Genomic DNA, 21,415 nt, shown 5'->3' on the forward strand with positions numbered 1-21,415 from the left:
GTCCTGTACCGCCCTAGAAAGCTCCCCTGTCTGCGGAAAGCGCTGGGCAGACCTATCCAGGGTGGAGTCGAAGACCATATTCAGGTCTCCCCCCAAGATGATATGGCGATCGGGCGAGGCAGTAACGTCCACCAACACTGATTCCAGGAAGCGATCCTGGTGGTCATTTGGGCTGTATACCGAACCAACCGTAAAGGTAACACCTCCCAAACGCATGCGATACACTAGAAGCCTCCCCTTCTGCTCAGCATGTTTATGCAACACCTCCCCCCTGAAGGAGCTGGCTAGAAGAATGGCCACCCCCGCAGTCTTAGTCGCAGCAGAGGAAAAGAGTTGCGCGGGGAACTTGGCAGAACGCAACCTATGGCAATCTTTAGAAAGTAAATGGGTTTCCTGCAGGAGGCAGATATCCGCCTGCGACCCCTCCAACAGGGAAAGGATCGCCCTACGCTTCACGGGGTTATTCAGACCCTTAACATTAAGGGTCACTACTTTCAGGGGCGGCATCGCCTCCAGGGAAACAACGCGCTATGCAGCGAGCGAGAGATCAGCGGAGGGGGCGCGTGGGGCAGGGGTGCAGGGAAGGCCAGAGGCAGCATCGCACATGGTCGGACAGCTTCGGACGGGACCCCCCCCAAACCAAACCAACAGGTAAACCCCCCCAGAACCATCCCATAGCAACCAACCAAAACAAAAAACAGGAAACAACACCCCATAGTCTCAGTCTAGCCCAGGTGGGCGAGTCTGCAGAAAACAGTCAAGTGGACGTCCAGCCACACGCCTCCCCCCTCGCCCCCCCAGCCCCCAGCCCCAGCTCAGCATCGTTAAAGCTAAGAGTCTCTCCCCCCGGAGAAAAGTTAGGCCGTTAGGGCCACACCAGTAGATTCAGGCAAGTTCCTGGCCGCAGTCCTCAGGGCCTCCTCCATGTCTGCTCTGATGGTGGGCGAGTCTGGACGACTCGCCGTCGCTGACGATTGGCGTCTCCTCGATCTCCGTCGGCCCCGCCATTCGGGGCGCCGCCATGCGGGTGTAGCCCCTTCCTCCTCCGTAGCAGTAAGGCCCAGTACTCCACAGACATCTTGTAAAGAGCGCAGCTGATGCAGCACCCCATTCCATCGAAAGATAAGACGGAAGGGGTGACCCCAGGAATAGACTGTCTCATGCTCTCGCAGAAAGTCCGTAGCGATGCGGAAAGACCTGCGCTTCTGCAGTGTGATGGCGGACAGGTCCTGATAGAGCGCCACAGGTCTTTCTCGGAAGGTCAGCGGTTGCTTCCTGCGGGCCTCCGTCATGATGCGCTCTTTTAGGGGGAAATCCGGCAGGAATGCCAGGATATCAGGCGGGGGCGCCGATGACTGGCGCTGGCGGCCCACCCTGTGTGCTCTGTCAATGCGGATCGGGAAATCCGCTCCTTCCTCCAAGATGTCGCGGAACAGGTCCTGCAGATAGGCCACTAGGTCCGCACCTTCATCCGCGGATGGAACCCCTCGCACCCGGATGTTATTCCGCCTGGACCTGTTCTCGAGGTCCTCCGAGTGGGCCTGGAGCACGACACATTGCTCCCGAAGGCGGAGGACGTCCTGCTGGAGATGAGTTATCTCTTCATCGCGACGTTGGGCCGCCGTCTCCACAGTATCGACCCGCTCACCCAGGCCTTCGACTTCCCTGCGCACCTCCCGGACCTCTCCAGCCACTTCGGTCTTAAGAGTTTGAAATTCCTCCTTGAGGGAGCTGAATAAGTCCTCCATGAAGGACCTCGTGACTGGTGGCTCGCCCACGGTTGCGTCTGTTGATGCCCGGGAGGCCCCCGGGGACGGCTGCGCCCTGTCGCGTAGTTGCTGGGACCTGCCGAGCATTTCCGGCAAAGTGCGATCTCCTCTGGCCGCGCCACGTCTCCCAGCCATCTTGGCCCCCGGTGAAGCCCAGGGTCAGTTGCTGTAGGCGAGCGCCACCGCTCGCGGGCACCAGATGTGAGGCCCTCGTCGGGGACAAGGGTAGTGCGTCACAGGCGACAAAATGGCGGCCCGGGCCTGGGCAAGACGACCCCCGGGCCAGCAGGGCAGGCAGCAACGTCCAAAGTGTAGGCCTCCGGCCTCGTACTCCCAGGGGGGGGGCAGCAGATGAGTCGGTACCAGGACGAGCCGAGGCTCCCGTGTGAGAAGGGCGCGGGCAAGGGCCACTGGGCTCAGCTACATAAAGACAAGATGGCGGGAGGGTGGAACCCAAGAAGGCAGCCCAGGCCAGCAAGTCCGTGGGTAACCCTCAAACGGCAACGGGTCCGGAAAGTGCAAAATCGATGTCTCCCTTCACCACCAGTTGATTGCCCGGCTCGGGCACTGCTCGAACTCCGCCATCCAGTGCCTCCAGGCGCGGAGTTCGCAAGTCGGCACTCCTCGAAACTCAGAGTAGGGGGAAGATCGCCGGCGCAGGGCTGGGGTTCGTCGCCCAGCAATGGTGCTTGCCACCAGGGCACCGGCCAGGAAGCCACCACACTCCGCGGAGTCCGTCTAGTCCGCTCCCCCGGGATCTCCGGCTTTCAGCTTTTCAGCACTCGGCCCAGCCGAGGCGCGCGGACAGCGCCGCAATACGCTCCGCCTCCCGGCTCTTCACCTCGGGGCGACCCGGGCTCCACTCCTCGGAGCGGTCTTCGAATAAACTTTCCGGGGACTTCCCCCGGGGCCACAGAAGTCAAAGTGGTCTCAAAATGTGCCCCACGAACTCTGGCACAGTTCTCTCACCCGCAGTGCAGCCGCGGGGGGAGAGAAGCGCAGGAATCGGGGCTCGGGCTGAGCTGGGCCGGAGGAGCTACGGGAGGAAGCGTCCGCTCACCCCGCCATCTTGGCCATACCCCGCCTCTTTCATTTTAATGGTGTTTTTGATATATAATTCAATAGAGAGAGGACTATTCACCCCTTTCCCAAACACTAGAATCAAATTGCTGTTCGGGGTCGCAGATCCATGTAATTAGAATAAAGCCATCTTCCATCCCAAGTTTCTGTCTGTTGTGTAGCTGTGACCAGCATACATTGTAACTTCATAAACTCCCACTCCAGGCTGGCTGTGAGGCACTGCCAAGCACACACACTGATTATGTGAAGCCATTTCTTTTGTTCAAGTCCATCCTATGAATTATGGGGAAAAGCCATTTTGTAGCAGAAAGGATATTTGTGTTTTATTTTTGAATCAAAAAGCAATGCACAATGAATGTCCCTTTGTGATGTCATTTTAACATTTCACCTTAACAAAAAAAGATTTCATAAGGCTCTGTGTGTGGCTCTGTGTGTGGCTCTGTGTGTGGCTCTGTGTGTGGCTCTGTGTGTGGCTCTGTGTGTGGCTCTGTGTGTGTGTGTGTGTGTGTGTGGCTCTGTGTGTGTGGCTCTGTGTGTGTGTGTGTGTGTGGGGCTCTGTGTGTGTGTGTGTGTGTGTGTGGCTCTGTGTGTGTGGCTCTGTGTGTGTGTGTGTGGGGCTCTGTGTGTGTGTGGGTGGGGCTCTGTGTGTGTGTGTGGGGCTCTGTGTGTGGGTGGGGCTCTGTGTGTGGGTGTGGCTCTGTGGGTGGGGCTCTGTGTGTGTGTGGGTGCAAATGCAATAGCTCTCTCATTTGCGAGAGATTAAGCTATTGGCATTGTAAATGACAATGCCATTTATTTATCTGTTTTCTAAACCAACACATAAATAAACATTTTGTCATTTGCAATGCCAATAGCTATAACTTTTGCAAAGGTGAGACCGTTGCATTGTAAATGCTTGTTTGTGTTTCCCTTTGGTTATACACAAATGTAATGTTCATCACATTTAATGTTAAAATGTAGAATTTTTGCAATTCTTTTCAGCTGCGGTGTTTTGTCCAAGTTGCGGAATATGGAGAATGGTGTCGATGAATCAAAATACTCTACTCTTATAGACTGTCTGTGCCGCTGGCAACAGGTGGGGCATGTAATGGAGGTGGTTATAGATTGGCTCACCGATGCAGTGCCTCAAAATAAGGTAAGACACTAAATTCTCACATTTTTGTAAATCAATGTCTGCCTGATGAGCTTTATTACAAGGCCGTACAGCTCTCATTGCTGATGTGGAGCACACAATATGGTTCCCAACCAAAACCCATCACTTTATGATGGTGTTTGAGTATATGAAACAATATGCATATGATAGTTGTAGTACTTTAGGTTCCATGCCTATTGTGTTCTACGAGTCAGATAATACAGGCTACAGAATATTGAAGGAACTATTTTTTTAACATGTACCTTCTTCTTGCTTTGTGGTAACTTCAATTTTGCCCCAGATTCCCAAATTGTGTGAAATTGTTATCTTCAGTAAGAAATATGCCTTAAATGTTTTTGAACCAGGGTTCCCAAAGGACAAGGTTAAAATTTGGACATATATCCCCATTCAGTTTCCAATGTTTGGATAAGATTTCAGACCTTTTAGGGATTTGCAAAATATACCATAAGGGCATTAGCTGTAGATTACTTTGGGTTCGCCTATTCTCAAATGTACTCATGTTTAAAGTACACTTATTAAACAGTTATGCATGCCCAAGAGGCGGACATGTGTTTCAGCACTTTTTTTTAGTGGTGGTTGCACTAAATGTCTAAAAGTAACACACTAGTCAGCTGTTGTACCAAAAAAGCCCTAACATAGTTCTGCAGTTGTTGAAATAAAGCTGAGCTCAAAGATTTCTGCCTTTGGGGAGACGGATAATTTCTGGATTTTTGAAGAAACTAGTGTTCGTTCTCAGTGTAGTTTTCTCTTTCTGGCCCCATGCCTGAGAGGACTAAACAATCAGTTTGAAGGTGAATGTCACCACTCCCCCTTTGAGGCCACAGTTTGAAAAATTTACCTTGTTTTCAGTCCGAACACAGTTGCAAAACTGCACTCACCCGGTTCCAAATTAGATATAGCAACTGCTTCTTTGGACAAAGACAATATTGTACTCCTGGGTGAGCATATACCATTGGTATTGAATGGCTCTCTCTGCAAAGTGGGATCTCTGCGGGTTCCCTGAAGCAGGCTCTTTTTTTGAAAAAGCTCTGTGTTAATCCTAGTTTACTTGCAGATTTCAAGCCTGTTTCTACGATAACTGTTATCAAAATTAGTTGAATCTGTATTTACTTTTGAGCTACAAGAACAAATGGAGATGCTTTCTTGTCAGGTGTCAGACCCACAAGAAACACTGAAACGGCAGTGCTTGATATTCAATAGAAGATTTTGAAAACGTGTTCAATATGACCCCATGGGTTGATCCTCTAGGGTTTCTCAGTGGCCTTTAATACCATACCTCAGGAGTTTCCCCTTGCCCAGTCAGACCATGATTTCAGAAAGCAGGTCAGCCCCGAATCGAATCATGTTGAAATTGCAAATCTTGAAGTTTGGGATCTCCTTCTGCTCAGCTTCATTCATCGCCACTCCTTTTCAAAATGTATTTGGTGCCCTTGGTTTGGATTATTTAATTGCGTGGTCCATGATTTTGATTGTTTGAGGACACCCTAGTTCTCTTGTATCATCATGAAGGTTTTGCTGATACTTGTCATAGTTCAACTTTCATACTATCTATACAAACCTAGATGTCAAAAAATGATTGCTCATGTCCCAAGCAGTTGAACATGTTGCAAAAGGTAGGTTATTATTGACTCTTCGCTAATTGCTGCACATTGCTAGTTGCAACTGAAGTAGCTGATTTCCATCTATTTTGTTCATCCACATTTTGCACCCTATTTGGAGACACTAGCTGCCTGGCACCTCCTACGGAGTAAGGAGTCTTTCTCTGCTCTGGAAGTTATTTGACCATTTCTTAATGGTATTGCTAATTTACTAGCTTTTTTTTTTTTTTAAATCAACTCAAATAATAATTAGAGCTAAATAAATACTTCTCAACTGGGACTATACAGGATGGAACCATGGGATATAAGCAAGTGTTAATGATTATCCCATCCATGTGTTTTGTTTTTCAGAATAGATTTTATTTAAGTTCTGCAATCTGATTGTCTAATGAACTACATCATAACTTGTAGATGTTTACACATAAGTTTGTTTCATATACTTATGACTGTATAACTTATATAATTGAACCCTAATGCATTAGTGCGTACCAATAATGTGTACTGTGTCTAGATAGAAACATTGTTGCCCCAGTATTGGAACTTTCATAGATTCCCATGCTTTGTATCATTTCCCGTTGTCGGAATGGGAGCCTCTGTAAATAAAAAATACCTTAGTAGTAAGCACAAAGTGAAAAAATAGGCCTAGGCCTCATCTCATTTTGTAGCTTATCCACCTCTTTTTGTAAAAGAGACCAAATTCATCAGAGCAGCCTCACCCCATAGAACCTTCCTGAGAGAGCCTCAGATTTTCTACCACACGTTGTGCAGTAGCACAGGCTCTAAAAAGTGCTTTCTTCTCTTTGTCAGACATGACGAAAAAAATAGGCAAAAGTTGTAGAAAATACTCAGAAGTGAAGAAAATTGAGCAGAGCTCAATGGAGACTCCCTTATTGAGCTCTGCTCAATTTTCTTCACTTCTGAGTATTTTCTACAACTTTTGCCTATTTTTTTCGTCATGTCTGACAAAGAGAAGAAAGCACTTTTTAGAGCCTGTGCTACTTGCTCAAAAAAGAGGTTGTTTGTTGATGACAAACATGAAGATTGCATATACTGCTTATATCTGGATCATAAGGCCACGGACTGCAAGATTTGCAGAACCTTCTCCACCAAGACCTTGAGGGACAGAGAGGGACGCCTCCTGACTTGGCTGCACAAAATGAAGGACCGCAAGGAAGTTATGTCTTCTGACAGTGAGGGCTCCTCTTCGATGGTGTCATCAAGAAAATCGAAGAAGAGGGGTAGGTCTCCCCCTTCTACATCTGATGAGCCCCATGTCAAGGCCTTGCCTGGGACCTCTGATAGGTCTGATAGGCCTGCTTCCCTAAAATCTCCTCACCACGGTGAAAAGGAGAAGCAGGGACAGCCTGAGGAGTCGCAACCTTCAAAAAAGGCTAAAAAGATAGTCCCTGTGACTTCACCACTCTGACAAGGATAGAGGGGTGAAAAAGCCTTCTACTGCGACTCAGGAGATTGTTTCAGACAAGAAACAGCGTTCGTCGACGGTGAAAACCACAGGTACGTCGACGATTTCTGTCAAGAAAGACTTGTCTTTAAAATTGGCCTCGTCGACGGGCTTGCCGGCGATGCTACGACGACGGCACCTGCGCCATCGACTATGTTTAAGACGCCTGATGCCTGTTCGTCGTCGGCGAAAATGACTTTTTCCACGTCGATGACGATGAGAGTCTCAGCGACGACTAGGACAACGTCGACGACGACCATGTCGACGACACCTGTGACCTTGATGCTGACGACGCAGCCATCGGCGACGATGACCATCTCCCCATCGACGATTCAGAACTCGACGACGAGCGCAGTTTCTTCGTCGGCCCCACCGTCGACGAAACAGTCTTTGAAGATTCAACCGGCGACGACGATTCCATCGACGACTGAGAAACTTGTTTTTCTCACAGGAAAAGACAAATAACACCGGAAATGACATCTCCACGGCAAGTTACACGGTTTCCTCATACCCTATTGCTGGATGAGGACTCTGAAGAAGAGGCTTATAGCGATTACGGGCCGGCTTATAGCCCATCTGACTTACAAGCCAAATTACAGGACGTCCGTTCTGAGGAAGGTGAAATGGAGCAACAACACTATGTTCCACAAGATTATTATGACCAACAGGAGAGGCCACGCATGCAAGTTCCTTTGCAGAAACCTCCATGTCAGTCTCAGCAGGAGATGGTAGCGATGCCATCCACTCTCATCTCTGATCTACAATTAATGTTGCAGGTCTATCGGAGGCGATTTCCTACTCCACAGGAGGTTCAACAGGTACGCCCTCCTACACCTCCGCCTCAGTTATCTCAACCAGTGGCAGAACACTCTTTGCCTTCAAGAGGGCGTGACCCAGAGCCTGTATAACAGCCACAAGAGGTGGTGCCCATTTGGGATGATACAGATGATGATAATGCCTCATCTGATGTAGATCAGCAAGTGGACCCTGACCAAGATCAGAATATAGACTGGAATCAGGATGAACTTCGAGATCCAGACGTCACAGGGCCTGATACCGCAATCTGTCCTCCAGCAGATATCGGAGGTTTTCACAACTTGATGGAACGAGCTTCCAAGAGATTTGGTCTTCCAGTTACCACAGTTCAGTCCGAATGTTTTTTGTATGATTTCAAAGAACCATTCCGGAAATCCGTACGTTCAATCCCCATCATTGAACATCTTTGGTCTGAAGGCCTAAAAGCTATGCAGAATCCGGCCACGGTCCTCCCAGTGCTCCCCAGACTGGAGAAAAAATATAAGGCGCCAGAGGGCAGCCCGGCATGTCTACTAGGCCAACCAAAACCGGATTTGGTTATCTCCCAGGCCGCACAGAGTAAATCTAAGAACCCATCCACGCCGCTAACAACGCCACCGGATATAGAGGGCAGGCGTTTGGACAATGTTGAAAAAAGATTCTCCACAATGGCCAGCCTCCTTGTTAGGGCGGCTAATGCTTTGGCGATTCTGGGGAGATACGATCGCCAGATGTGGTGTGACCTCTCCCCGTTTGTGGAAGAACTTCAGGATGCATCTAAGGACGAGGTCAAAAAGATCTTACTGGAAGGGGAGCGAGCCTCTTCTGAGGTAATCGACTGCGCTATGGATATAGCAACTACGGCCTTCCGAGCGCTAGCCGGCTCAGCAGTTTTGAGACGCCAGGGTTGGTTGCGAGCCACGTGGTTTAGACAGGAGGTACAAAATAAAATTCTGGATCTGCCTTACGATGGGGAGATGTTATTTGGCAAACACGTGGATGACGCCCTACAGGGCATAAAGAAAGATACAGATACGGCCAAGTCCTTAGGAACTTTACAATACTGCAAAGTGCCCTTTAAGGGAGCAAGAGGAAGAGGATTCTCCTCCTATAGAGGTGGCAATCAGCACCGCTACTCTTCCAACTCCCAACCTGGCCAAACATACAAACCCCAGTATTCACAGAGGGGTTCTTTCTCTCGCCAGCCGCCTTGGAGGAGCGGTCCTCCAAGAACTGAAAGTCAGTGGTCATTGGAGCTCAGTCCAAGTCAAGTTCCCCATAAATCTACTGGAACTTATGGCCATTCATCTAGCCTTGCAGGCTTTCCTTCCAAGGATCCGCAACCGTTCAGTGCTGGTTCGTACAGACAACACCACAGCCATGCATTACATAAACAAGCAGGGCGGAACGAGATCTTGCACCCTTTCGAAGGAAGCACAGAGGCTTTGGAATTGGGTGATCCAACACAATATCACCCTTTCAGCAGAACATCTGGCGGGCACACTCAATGCCACAGCGGACGCTTTGAATCGCCAAAAGACTATCAGCCACGAATGGGAACTGGATCAGACCATTCTGAACGAACTGTTTTCACGTTGGGGGACCCCAACCATCGGTCTGTTTGCAACTCCCCAAAACGCCAAATGCCAGTCCTACGCAAGCAGGGTTCACCATCTGGGATTCTTGAGGAATGCGCTTTTGATTGCCTGGTACGGCGCATTTGTTTACGCCTTTTATCCTATTCCGCTGATCCCTAGACTGATCCGCAAGCTCAAGGTGGAACCATGCAGAATGATTCTGATCGCACCAGCTTGGCCCAGGCAGTTTTGGTACACAGAACTTCTTCTCCTCTCCCAAGATCAACGGATTCTCCTGCGTCCTGTTCCATCACTGTTAACAATGGCTCACGGACAGGTTCTGCATCCAGACCTGAAGTCACTACAATTGACAGCGTGGCTCCTGAGTTTAGAGAGTTCCAGGGTTTAAATCTTTCAGGAGAATGTAAAGACATTTTGGCCCAGGCCCGAGCGCCTAGTACGAATAAAACCTATCGGGCTAAGTGGAAGAGATTCTGCCTTTGGTGTCGGAGAGAAGGTCTACATCCATATACTTCTGCACCGCACCAACTCTTGCCTTACATCCTTTCTCTTGCGAAATCTGGATTGGCTCCTTCTTCTAAAAAAGGTACATCTAGCGGCCATTTCTAGATTTAGACGATCATCATCAGGTCCTTCCCTTTGGTCTGCGAGGATCATTAAACAATTCTTGAAAGGTTTGGTCAGGGTTTTTCCACCAGTCCAGCCTCCACCACCAGCCTGGCATCTTAATTTGGTCCTGTCACATCTAATGAAGGCCCCATTTGAGCCTATTTATAGAGCTGACCTGAAGTTTGTCTCATGGAAACTGCCTCTTTTCTTGGCCCGGACATCGGCTAGAAGAGTTAGTGAGCTCCAGGCTTTCACAATTGAGGAACCTTTTCTACAATTCAAGAATGATGTTCTCATCCTACGAACAAATCCTAAATTTATTCCGAAGGCACCCTCAGAATTTCATCTGAATGAGCCGGTGGTCTTAAAATCCTTCTTTCCGCGGCCCTCCACGCCAGCAGAGAGGGCTTTGCACTCTTTGGACATTCACAGATGTCTCAAGTTCTACTTGGAGCGCACAAGACTGTTCAGAAAATCTTCCCAGCTTTTTGTTTCATTCAGTGCTCCACGAAAGGGAGTCCAATTTCTAAACCCTGTATTTCCCGCTGGATATCCAGTGCAATACACTTTTGCCATCAAGAAGCGGGAAAACCACTTCAGCGAGCAGTTCGTGCTCATTCTACGAGATCAATGGCTTCATCGGTGGCACTATTCTCAGGTGTCCCGATCAAGGACATATGTAGAGCGGCGACATGGAGCAGTGTCCACACCTTCACTCACCAATACTGCTTGGATTCTTCTGTGAAAGAGGATGCAGCAGTGGGCCAGGCGGTTTTGATGAACCTTTTCCAATAAGTCGGTGAGCTTTCCTTACTATCCCGCCTTCCTGTTTGCATATTTTGTATTACTTGTGATTGTTCTGCTTTGTGATGCAAATGTGTATCTGTTTTTCTTATCAGGATTATGTATGACATTTACAGGTACACATATTACAAAATATGCTTTTCTCTTTACTGCTAGCTATTCTGATACAAAGCATGGGAATCGATGAAAGTTCCAATACTGGGGAAAGAAAACAAGTTACTTACCTGTAACTTTGGTTCCCCAGTATTGGTAACTTTCATAGATTCCCATGCGCCCACCCTCCTCCCCTGGGAAAGCTCAGCCTTATTATCCAATTATGTTGCTGTTCACAACGGCTACGAAAATCTGAGGCTCTGAGGCTCTCTCAGGAAGGTTCTATGGGGTGAGGCTGCTCTGATTAGCTACTGCAAGAATTTGGTCTCTTTTACAAAAAGAGGCGGATAAGCTACAAAATGAGATGAGGCCTAGGCCTATTTGTTCACTTTGTGCTTACTACTAAGGTATTTTTTATTTACCGATGCTCCCATTCCGACGACTGGGAATGATACAAAGCATGGGAATCTATGAAAGTTAACAATACTGGGGAACCAAAGTTACAGGTAACTAACTTGTTTTCTTCAGGGGTCCTGTCACAGAATATAAATCACGTCTGTGCATAGTAAGTCCGAATTTCAGAGTTCACTGCATCCAACATCGTTGTCTGTTGCTGTATGACCAGACCTCGGTAGTCCGCCGATCGCTGCCAGATTTTAGGATGCTTCTGAGGGCAACCACGTGCCTGGAAAACAGGAATCTCCAATCCCATAGAAAAGTCCATTCCATTTTTCCAGGCCCTGATAGTAGGAGGTGTTTCCGATTTCCATAACCTGGCTATGTCTAGCTTAGTGATGGTGAGCCCAAGCCAAAGAAGATGGCGTTTATACCTTTTGCCACCAATCTCTTCTGTTATATGAAGTATTGTAAGTCTAGGGGAATCTAGGCAATTCCCACCAATTATTTAGGTTAAGCATGCCAATACACAGAACCAGAACCTATCCAGGGCTGTACATGTCTAGACTGTTTGTAGGAATGTTCCCTCCTCGTTCTGACATCGAAGACATACTGGGGAATCAATCAGGTCAGCTCTCCATAATCTATGGCGTGTATAATACGCCCTGTGGAGGTACTTAACCTGGATGAATCCTAGGCAGGAGGAAATAGCGGCGCAGTGGGGGGATTCCATGGCCTCAGTCCAATCATCTGTGTCTAGGAGGGCTATGTTTGTTTGCCAGTTATCTTTAAGGGTCTTGAGTGTTGTGACGCTGTGTGTAATGAGGGATTGGTATATTTTGGATATCTTATGTTCACCAAGTTCTCCCATTAAAAGCTTGCCCTCTAGTGGATTAAAATCTAGTTAGTGTTAGATTCCTTACCTTAGAATATCCCCAGGCGTCAGACTGGATCCGGAAAGTTTTGCGTAGCAGTACCCCTGCTCGCCGGTAGGCGTCGTCTGCGGCTCCGCATCCGTCGCCGGCGTCGTGATGACGTTGTCGGAATACTTAGACACCGCACGCTGACCTCAGTTCTTGTTTTTTCTGCACCAGCAAACGCAGATCCGGGAAGAGCAGTACCCCTAGTCACTTTTTGACTAACTTTTTCGATCTATTTTGGATCTTCTCGAGTCGATTCCCGACTCCGGTGCCGATAGGGATGCCCGGGTTCAAACACTGTGACGACTGTAGCCAACTGATGTCGGTTACCAACCCCCACCGTCAGTGCCTTTATTGCCTCGGGGCGACCACGATGACAAGATGTGCCCCAACTGCCGGGCATTGACGTCGAAGGCTAGGCAGGAGCGGTCCCATATGCCCCTCGAGATCCGGCAGTCAGCCCGCGCCGTTCGAGGTCCCGGTCCAGGAGGAGGTCGAGGGACCGGTTGCGGGCCGCAGTCATCACAGCTCGGCGAGTCGACACTACTCGTCGGGCTCCAAGTCCTCAGGTAAGTCGAGGCAAAAGAAGTCAAAGAAGTGACACCCCGACGCTCGCGCAACGCGACCGGAGGTTCGGGCAACACCACCCACGCGGCGTCCAGCTCCATACCTGCCAGTCCCTGGGCTGAACGCGACGCCGGAGGAGATCAGCGCCTTCCTCATAGCCATGAGGTCACGCTTCCCTCAGTCTGGTCCCGCCGAGGTGCCTTCGGGTCCCGCGGGCCCGTCTGGGAGCCCAAGCGGGCCATCGGCTTCGGCGGGTGCTTCGGCGCCGTCGACATCTTGGGTCCCGACGCCGCAGGGTTCCTCCGGATCCAGGCTTGGATCGATGACGACGCCGGTCGACCTTACGACCACGACCACGACCCCGACCCCGACGCCGGTCGACCTTACGACCCCGACGCCAAGGGTGTCGCCCCTGTCGCCGTCCTCGGGCGGCGGTGCCCCCCGATCCCCACCCCGGTCCGGATCCTGCGCCACCCGGCGCCTTTTTTCGACGCTGATCGGTGAACCCTTCACCGGCGACCCGGCACAATAATTTCTTCCTGACCTTCAGGAGATGGATGACGAGGGGGATTGGGAGGGGTCTGAGGACCCTCTGGCACTGCAGTGCCAGTTGAGCTAGGACTGGGCAGACGAACTGAGGGAGGCCAGTGGTCTGGACACTTTGCCCGACACTGGTTTTGTCTCCCCTCCTACCGTGGCTATGGAGGAGGGGGCTGCTTACAGCATAGTGTTGACTAGGGCAGCCAAGGCCTTGGCTCTTGAGCTTTGAGTCACGGCCGTGAGGACTCACTTCCTCACTGAGGTGCTCAAACTGCAGGCAAGCTCCTCGGAGCCTCTCCTGCCGTTCTACGAAGCCCTCACTGACGTTCTGTTGGGCACCTGGTCCAAGCCCTCTACAGGCCTCCCTGTAGATGGGAACGTGGCCCGACGCCACCGCCTGGCTCTGGGCGACCCCAGTTCCTTGTTTATCCACCCCACCCCTGAGAGCCTGGTGATCCAGGCCTCGACTTCCCAGATCGCGTTCCCGACCGCCCCTCCGGATCGGGAATCCAAAAGGTACGACCAGTTTGGTAAGAAGCTGTTCTTCTCACTGAGTTTGAGGTTGCGGTCTGTCACACCGCCTGCCTTTTGGCCTTTTACTCCCACTCTTTGTGGGATACGATTGCGGAAGTGCTGCCGCAGTGCCCGGCGGAAGTCCAGGCAAAGCTTACCCAAGTCCTTGCGGAGGGAAGGGACGCAGCACGATATTCTATTCGGTGTGGGCTGGATACCACGGACTCGCTAGGCAGGGCGATTGCAACGACGGTGGCGGTCCTGGCTGAGGTCCACCAACTTTTCGGGCGATGTCCAAGCCTCCCTTATGGCCATGCCCTTTGATGGCCGTCGCCTCTTTGGCGACAAGGCAGACAGCGCGCTGGAGCGTTTCAAGGACTCCAGGGCTACGGCCAAGTCCTTGGGTCTCGGCCAACGCCAGCAGACTTCCGCCTTTCGTCCCTTTCGTGGCCAAGGAAGGGGCGCCCCCACACGTCCAGCTAGCCACAGGCCGCAGAACCAACCTCAGTGCGGTTGCGGACGTGGTAACCGCTGTGGCGGTGATAATGGACCCGCAAGGTCAGTCCACACCTGCAGCATCTGCCTCAAAATCCTCCAAGTCCGAGTTTTCAGGTCCATTCGACGTCAGTGGGGGGCAGGGTTCGCCATCACCTCCTCCACTGGCGCTCCATCACATCGGACAGGTGGGTGCTGCAAATCGTGCGAAGGGGCTACTCCTTCCCCTTCGAGGCGACCCCTCCAGCGATGCCACCGCATGTCGGGGTATCACTTGCTACTTCTGCAGGAGGAAGTTACGGCCCTCTTGGCCAAGGGCGCGTTCCTGGGCCAGAAGTAGGACGTGGTTGCTATTCCCGCTACTTTCTGGTATCCAAGAAGGGCAAAGGGGGCCTACGCCCTATCTTGGATCTAAGGAGCGTCAACGGCTTCCTCCGGAAGGAGAAGTTCAAGATGCTGACTCTGGCTCAGGTCCTAGCTGCCCTGGACCCAGAAGACTGAATGGTAGCGTTGGACTTGCAGGACGCGTATTTCCACTTCCCAATCCTGCCAGCCCACCGGCGTTGCCTGCGGTTCACGGTAGGCCACGAGCACTTTCAGTTTACCGTGCTCCCCTTCGGCCTTACCAGCGCCCCACAGGTGTTCACGAAAGTGATGGTGGTGGTCGCAGCTCATCTGCGCAGATTAGGGGTTTCAGTCTTCCCCTATCTCGACGATTGGTTGTTGAAGGCGGGCTCGCCCCAGACAGTCGTCTCCCACCTCCAGACTACGGCCGACCTCCTGCACTCGCTGGGGTTCTCCATCAAAGTGCCGAAGTCACACTTGTGCCCCTCTCAGAAGCTCCTCTTCATCGGAGTGGTTCTGGACTCAGCGCAGTTTCGGGTTTATCCCCACGAACAGCGGGTTCTGGATAATCAGGCTCTGATTCCGATCTTTCAGCCTTCATCCAGAGTCTCGGTCAGATTGACGCTGTGGCTCCTAGGACTGATGGCATCCTGCATCCTTCTGGTGCATCACGCCAGGTGGCGGATGCAGGCTCTGCAGTGGGACCTGAAGTTTCAGTGGGCACAGCATCAGGGCAATCTGTCCGACCACGTCCGGATCTCGGAGGACACTGCAAGACAGTTGCAGTGGTGGCTCACGAACCGCAATTGGGTCAGCGGCAGATCTCTCTCCCTACCCCAACCGGAGAACGTAGTGATGCCAGATGCGTCCCTCCTGGGGTGGGGCAGCCACATGGGGAGAGGGAGATCAGAGGCTTCTTGTCTCTGGCGGAGTCCTGGCTCCACATCAACATTCTGGAGCTGCGGGCGATCCGGCTTGCACTGAAGGCATTCCTTCCCTCTGTCTGGGGATGTGTAGTGCAGGTGTTCACGGACAAAACCACTGCCATGTGGTACTGCAACATACAAGGCAGGGTGGGGTCGTGGACTCTTTGTCAGGAGGCTCTGCGCCTCTGGGCATGGCTGGAACATCAAGGCCGTTCCTTGGTGGTTCAACACCTGGCAGGTTCCCTGAACGCCAGGGCGTACGAAGTCAGCCGCCGGTGCATGATGGATCACGAATGGCGTCTGAACTCCGACGTGGCGCAAGGCCTCTTACAGAAGTGGGGAGAGCCTTGGTTAGATCTATTCGCCACCGAAGAGAACGCGCAATGTCCTCAGTTCTGCGCGTTGGAATTTCCAATTCCGCACTCGCTCGGAGACGCTTTTCGTCACGAGTGAAGTTGCGGTCTATTGTACGCCTTTCCGCCTATACCACTTCTGCCCAGAGTGCTGCAGAAGATCAGGCGCGACCGGGCCTAAGTCATCCTTGTGGCCCAGGACTGGGCACAAAGGTTTTGGTATCCTGAGCTACTCAGCAAGTCAATCGATCCCCCGATTCGTCTGCCTCTTCTGGAGGACCTTCTGTCGCAGCAGCAGGGGACGGTTCTCCACCCGAACCTGTCCAGCATCCACCTCCATGCGTGGAGATTGAGCGGCGGCAGTTGAGGCCATTTGACTTGCCTCCTGAAGTCTGTGATGTGATTCTGGCAGCCAGCCGTCCCTCCACAAAATCTGTATACGCCTGCAGGTGGAACAAATTTGTGGCATGGTGCACAGCAAAGGCTGTGGATCCTCTCTCTGCCACCTTTCAGAGGTTCTCCTCTTTCTTCTTTCCCTGGCCCAGCAGGGCTCTGCTCTGAGCACTCTTAAGGGCTGCCTCTCTGCCATTTCTGCCTTCTTGAGGCTTCCTAATCAGCCTTCTCTTTTCAAGTCCCCTGTTGTAAATAGATTCTTGAAGGGCATTACGCACATGTTGCCTCCTGTTCCTTTCGTGATGCCTCAGTGGGACTTGAACCTTGTTCTGACTTATTTGATGTTCGCTCCTTTCGAGCCACTTCACAATTGCCCTCTTCCTTCTACTCTTAAGACTGCATTCCTGGTTGCCATCACCTCTGCCAGGAGAGTGAGTGAGCTCCAGGCTCTATCTTCTAAGCCTCCTTTCCTCTCTGTCCATCCGGACAAAGTTATTTTGAGAACGCGTCCTTCTTTCCTGCCCTTACGGCCTTTCACATGGGGCAGTCCATCACCTTGCCCACCTTCTTTCCGCCTCCGCATCCCTCGAAAGAGGAAGAGAGGCTCCACCGCCTGGACCCAAACCGTGCGCTCTCCTTCTACCTTGATCGCACACGCCAGTTCCGGGTGGACGACCAGCTCTTTGTTGGATATGTGGGCGCGAAGAAGGGACGGGCGGTGCACAAACGGATCATCTCTCGGTGTGTCGTGTTGTGCATCAAGGTCTGTTACTCCTTGGCTAAAAAGGAGCCCCCTGTTGGGCTGAGGGCCCATTCCACTCGGGCCACAGCGACTACGACTGCCCTGGGTCGGGGAGTCCCCTTGCAGGACATCTGTCAGGCAGCTACGTGGGCCTCGCTGCACACGTTTGCTAGACACTACTGCCTGGACAGCCAAGTCCGGAGAGATGGCTTTTTTGGCCGTTCCGTTCTTCGGGACTTTCTGGTGTGATCTTGGTTCACAGACCCACCACCGGGGTTGGTATTGCTGAGGTATCTATTCTAAGGTAAGGAATCTAACACTAACCTGTTTCTTTCAGATGCACCAGTTACTTACCTTCTGTAACGATATATCTGTAAGAAACAGTAGTTAGTGTTAGATTTCTTACCGCCCCACCCATCCTCCCCGTTCTGCGATCCGATATCTAGGGTTAAGGACATCCCTATCTGAAAGAAACACGTTAGTGTTAGATTCCTTACCTTAGAATATCCCCAGGCGTCAGTCTGGATCCGGAAACTTTTGCGTAGCAGTACCCCTGCGCGTCGGTAGGCGTCGTCTGCAGGCGTCCCCTGCGGCTCCGCGTCCGTCGTTGGCGTCGTGCGCCGTGATGACGTCGCTGGAGTATATAGACGCCGCCTCCGCGCGCTGACGTCAGTTCTTCTTTTTTCCGCGCCAGTGGACGCAGATCTGAAAAGCAGTACTCCGGTCTTTGACCAAGTTTTTCGATTGTTTTTTCTCTTACTGTGCCTGATAGGATGCCTGGGTTTAAGAATTGCGATGACTGTGAGCGCACGATGTCGGTCACAGACCATCACCGCCTCTGTCTCCGGTGTCTGGGCCCCGACCACGACGTGGACTCCTGTGTCGACTGCCGGGCCCTCACCAACAAGGCTAGGCGGGAGCGGTCCCGCAAGCTGCTGGAGCTCCGGGTGTCGGCCCCACGTCGGGACCGGGAGCGGTCCCGGTCCGGCCGGAGGTCGAGAGAGCGTTCGAGGGAGCGGTCGCGGAGCCGCGCCGAGCGTTCCGGAAGTCGACACCACTCGTCAGGCTCGTCAGGTAGGAAGCACAAGAAGTCGGGGCGTCGTCATCGTACCCCCGACTCCCCCCGACGCTCGCGCGATGCGGCCGGGGGCTCGGGTGACCCCAACCCCGCGGCTCCGCGAGAGTCGCCGGCGCGGCCTGCCTCATACCCTCCGGTCCCTGGGCATGGCGCGACGCCTGAGGAGATCGAGGCGTTCCTCATGGCCATGAGGGCGCTCGCTTCTCCGACGGGGCCTACGGTGCCTTCGGGCCCAGTGCTACCGTCTGGGGGCCCTGGCGGTTCGGGTGTCCCTGCCTCGGCGCCGTCGGGTGCTCCGGCCCCGGCGCCGCCGACGGCTCCGACCCCGGCGCCGCAAGGGCCTTCGGGATCGGCGCCGGCTGGTCTTCCGGCCTCCCCGGCGCCGTTGCCATCGGGGTTACCCCCGACGCCGCCCCCGCGCGGCGCCGGTTCTCCAGTGCCGGCTCCGGCCGGCGGTGGGGTTCCGACGCCGGCTCCGGGCGGCGCCGTCCCCTTGCCTTCTCCGACGCCGGACGCGGCGCCGGACGGGCGTCGCTCGACGCCGTTCCCGGCGCCGATGGGGCCCATGAACCCCGAGGAGCCGGTCTTCATCATTGACTCCGAATACGGAGAGGATGAGGAGTACGGTGAAGGTTGGGAGGGGTCCGAGGACCCTCTGTCACGCGAGTGCCAGTATGACCCGGACTGGACAGGTGACTTGGGGGATGCCAGTGGTTTGGACGACTCTCCTAACCCTGGTTTGATCTCTCCTCCTTCCGTGGCATCGGTGGAGGGAGCTGCCTATTCTGTGGTGCTGATGAGGGCTGCCAAGGCCTTAAACCTTGAGCTCCCCGTCGCGGCCGTGAGGCCTAACATCCTCACCGAGGTCTTCAAACCGCAGTCATGCCCACAGGAGCCACTGCTGCCGTTTAATGAAGCCTTGTCAGACGTTCTGTTGGGCACGTGGTCCAGGCCCGCTTCAGGTGCGCCTGTTGATCGGAACGTGGCCAGGCACCACCGTCCTTGTCCGGACGACCCCAAGTACCTGTCTACCCACCCCACTCCTGAGAGTCTGGTGATCCAGGCCTCGACCTCCCAGTCCGCATTCCCGTCGGCCCCGCCCGACCGGGAATCCAAGAGGTATGACCAGTTTGGCAAAAAGGTCTTCTCGTCCATTAGTTTGGGCCTGCGGTCTTGCAACACCGCCTGCCTCTTGGGCCGCTACACCCACTCTGTGTGGGATACGGTCGCGGAGCTGCTGCCAGAATGCCCCATGGAGGTGCGGGCAAAACTCGGTCAGGCTGTGGCTGAGGGCCGAGATGCAGCGAAATATTCAATTCGGTGTGGTCTTGATACGACCGACTCGCTGGGCAGAGCTATGTCTACGACGGTGGCGATTCGTCGCCACGCCTGGCTGAGATCCGCCAATTTTTCGGCTGATGTCCAGAATACCCTGATGGACATGCCGTTTGATGGCTGTCACCTGTTCGGTGACAAGGCGGACCACGCGCTGGAACGCTTCAAGGACTCTAGGGTCACGGCCAAGTCCTTGGGTCTCTCGACCCAGCGTCAGCAACCGGGTTCGTTTCGCCCCTTTCGTGGCCAAGGAAGGGGCGCCCCCACACGTGCTGCCAGCCACGCGCCGCAACAATCCTTTCAACGCGGTGGCGGCCGTGGAAACCGCCGTGGTGGCGGTCGGGGACAACGGCGGGGTCAGACCACACCCTCCCCCGCAGCATCTACCCCAAAATCCTCCTAGTCCGTGCTTTCGGCCCCATGTGACGCCAGTGGGTGGCAGGGTTCGCCATCACCACGCTCACTGGCGCACAATCACTTCGGACAGGTGGGTGCTGCAAATTGTCCGAAGGGGCTACTCCCTCCCCTTCGAGACCTCTCCTCCAGCCATGCCACCGCAGAACCACCGTGTGTCGGGGGACCACTTGACACTTCTGCAGGAGGAAGTTACGGCCCTCTTGGCCAAGGGGGCCATCGAGCGCGTTCCTGGGCCAGAAGTAGGGCGTGGTTGTTATTCCCACTACTTTCTGGTGCCCAAGAAGGACAAGGGGGGCCTACGTCCTATCTTGGATCTAAGGAACGTCAACGGCTTCCTCCGGAAGGAGAAGTTCAAGATGTTGACGCTAGCTCAGGTCTTGGCTGCTCTAGACCCGCAAGACTGGATGGTAGCGTTGGACTTGCAGGACGCCTATTTTCACATCCCCGTCCTGCCGGCCCACCGGCGTTACCTGCGGTTCACGGTAGGCCTGGAGCACTTTCAGTTTATCGTGCTCCCCTTCGGCCTTACCAGCGCCCCACGGGTGTTCACAAAGGTGATGGCGGTGGTCGCAGCCCATCTGCGCAGGTTAGGGGTTTCAGTCTTCCCCTACCTAGACGACTGGTTGTTGAAGGCGGGCTCGCCCCAGACAGTCGTCCACCACCTTCAGATGACGGCAGACCTCTTGCACGACCTGGGGTTCTCCATCAATGTGCCGAAATCACACCTGTGTCCCTCTCAAAAGCTCCTCTTCATCGGAGCGGTTCTGGACTCGGCGCAGTTTCGGGTTTATCCTCCGGAACGGCGGGTTCGGGATATTCAGGCTTTGATTCCCATCTTTCAGCCGCTATCCCGAGTTTCGGTCAGGTTGACGCTGCGGCTGCTGGGACTGATGGCTTCCTGCATCCTTCTGGTGCATCACGCCCGGTGGCGGATGCGGGCTCTGCAGTGGGACCTGAAGTTTCAGTGGGCCCAGCATCAGGGCAACTTGTCCGACCACGTCTTGATCTCGGAGGGCACTGCGAGACAACTGCAGTGGTGGCTTACGGACCGCGATTGGGTCAGGGGCAAGTCCCTCTCCCTTCCCCAACCGGAGCACGTTGTCGTGACGGACGCATCCCTCCAGGGCTGGGGTGGCCACTTGGGAGAGGCAGAGATCAGAGGCATCTGGTCTCCGGCGGAGTCCCGGCTCCATATCAACTTGTTGGAGCTGCGGGCGATTCGTCTGGCACTGAAGGCATTCCTCCCCTTTGTCAACGGGAGTGTAGTGCAGGTGTTCACCGACAACACCACCGCCATGTGGTACTGCAACAAACAGGGCGGAGTGGGGTCGTGGACCCTTTGCCAGGAGGCTCTGCGCCTCTGGCAATGGCTGGAACGTCAGGGCGTGACTCTGACGGTTCAACACCTGGCAGGTTCTCTGAACGCCAGGGCGG

At 53.5% G+C, this 21,415-nt stretch overlaps 1 protein-coding gene across 1 annotated transcript in view; it reads left to right on the plus strand.

Annotated features, from left to right (window-relative positions):
- Positions 1–21,415, plus strand: part of LOC147669133 (condensin-2 complex subunit G2-like) — a 399,698-nt gene that overhangs the window by 208,946 nt on the left and 169,337 nt on the right. Inside the window, exon 18 of the mRNA XM_086948201.1 lies at positions 3,831–3,984. Within this exon, the coding sequence (XP_086804327.1) occupies positions 3,831–3,984 (154 nt within the window). The remainder of the gene's footprint in view (positions 1–3,830; positions 3,985–21,415) is intronic.

This window comes from Lissotriton vulgaris, unplaced genomic scaffold (assembly GCF_964263255.1).
Source record: "Lissotriton vulgaris unplaced genomic scaffold, aLisVul1.2 SCAFFOLD_836, whole genome shotgun sequence".
In the NCBI taxonomy this organism is placed as follows: domain Eukaryota; kingdom Metazoa; phylum Chordata; class Amphibia; order Caudata; family Salamandridae; genus Lissotriton; species Lissotriton vulgaris.